The sequence below is a fragment of the Propithecus coquereli genome, unplaced genomic scaffold, assembly GCF_000956105.1.
Source record: "Propithecus coquereli isolate 6110/MARCELLA unplaced genomic scaffold, Pcoq_1.0 Scaffold44, whole genome shotgun sequence".
Classification (NCBI taxonomy): domain Eukaryota; kingdom Metazoa; phylum Chordata; class Mammalia; order Primates; family Indriidae; genus Propithecus; species Propithecus coquereli.
This window is the reverse complement of record NW_012150174.1, coordinates 10054113-10056061: the sequence shown is the minus strand read 5'-3', so window position 1 is coordinate 10056061 and position 1949 is coordinate 10054113. Positions and strand designations below refer to the sequence as shown.

General features: G+C 44.0%; 1 protein-coding gene across 1 annotated transcript in view; it reads left to right on the top strand.

The window, feature by feature from the left end:
* Window positions 1-1949, top strand: part of ZNF143 (zinc finger protein 143) — a 62992-nt gene that overhangs the window by 28843 nt on the left and 32200 nt on the right. The window contains exon 11 of the mRNA XM_012654182.1: window positions 132-311. Coding sequence (XP_012509636.1) covers window positions 132-311 — 180 coding nt within the window. The remainder of the gene's footprint in view (window positions 1-131; window positions 312-1949) is intronic.

Sequence of the window (1949 nt, the reverse complement as noted above, 5' to 3'; positions counted from 1 at the left end):
TGCCTGCAGGGGAAGCTCAACACAAGAAGGCTAGAGTCTTGAGCATGATCTCAGGCAGTATTAAAGGATAAGACATTTCAATTTTCTTTATATTTTTGCAACATTTAATTTGTTACCCTTTGTATTTTCAGGAGAAAGGCCCTTTAAGTGTCCCTTCGAAGGCTGTGGTCGGTCCTTTACAACATCAAATATCAGAAAAGTGCATGTTAGGACACACACGGGAGAAAGACCTTATTACTGCACAGAGCCAGGATGTGGGAGGGCATTTGCCAGTGCAACCAATTATAAAAACCACGTGAGGATACACACAGGTAACAGTCTCTGATCTCTTGGTCTTTTATCTTTCAAGGCTCAGTTTAATTCCTGCCTCTTCCGGAAACCATTTCCATTAATCTCTTCCCTCCTTCTACCAGCTGGCATAGTGAAAAGAGACTAATAAGCAAATTTAAAAAGTTCACCTTAGCATTCATATATTCATGTATTCAACAAACAGTTATTGAGCGTCTATTGTGTGTTCTCCTGCCAGGCATCAGAGAGACAGGTAAGACGTTGTCAGGGGCAGTCTACTTGAGGAAAGATAGTAGACATAGAGTTGCTGCAGTTGTATCCCATTGCACGAACAATATGCTGTGAAAGCAGAGAGGGAAACAATCATTTCTGTGGGAATGGGAGAACCATTCTAGGAACGCTTTCTAGGGCAAATTTGACCTATAGACTGAATCCTGAAGTTTGCCAGGTAGAGGGAAGGATATTTCTCGCAGGGGAAATGTCTTGGGTAGGGGCACAAAGGTATGTAAAAGGATGATACTGGTGGTGGTTCCATATAACATGAGAGCATAGAGTACGTGTAGAAGATTTGTACAAGGTGAGGTCAGAGAAGTAGTCAGAGGCCTTGGGTGTTGTACTGTCATGCATGGTAAGGGTGGTTGTTAATCTTGACTTTTTGGAGCCTATAGGGTGGGGGGATTAGGAGTCTATGGATATATTCTCTTTTGGTAAACAGCTTTATTGAGATATAATTCACATACTTTATAATTCATCCATTTAAACTATATGAGGCGGGGTGTGTTGGCTCACACCTGTAATCCTAGCACTTTGGGAGGCCAAGGTGGGAGGATTGCTTGAGCTCAGGAGTTCAAGACCAGCCTGAGCAACATGGGGAGACCCTGTCTCTACAAAAAAATAGAAAAATTAGCCAGGCTTGGTGATGTGCACCTTTAGTCCCAGCTACTCAAAAGGGAGGCTGAGGTAGGAGGGTCGTTTGAGCCCTGGAGTTTGAGATTGCAATGAAGTGAGCTGTGATGATGCTACTACACTCTAGCCCAGGCAACAGAGCAAGACTCTCAAAAAAAAAAAAGCTCAATCCAAATCCATTTACTTCTTGGCTGTGGTTTGGTGCCACCTAGTGGCAGTTTCTGCTCTAGTCTAAATATCAATTGGACTGATTTTCCAAGTTGAAACTGACTGCCATTTCTTTTGCCCTCTCCACATCTCCCCCACAACCATTCAACAAGATAAGAACTTTAACCTGCCTGCTTTGAGAATTGGAACTGGGCAGAGGACAGGAAACAACCTCCAATTACTTTATGTCTCAGACTTACATTGGCCGGGTGTGGTGGCTCACGCCTGTAATCCTAGCACTCTGGGAGGCGGAGGCAGGAGGATCACTTGAGGTCAGGAGTTCAAGACCAGTCTCAGCAAGAGCGAGACCCCTCTCTACTTAAAAAAAAAGAAAAGCAAAAATAAACCAGGCATGGTGGTGCGTGCCTGTAGTCCCAGTTACTCGGGAGGCTGAAGGAGGAGGATCACTTAAGCCCAGGAGTTTGAGGTTGCTGTGATGTAAGCTGACGCCATGGCACTCTAGCCCAGGTGACAGATCAAGAATTTGTCTCAAAAAAAAGACTTATATTATGTTACATTAGTATGAGATTTTACTGTTCGTGGGTGGT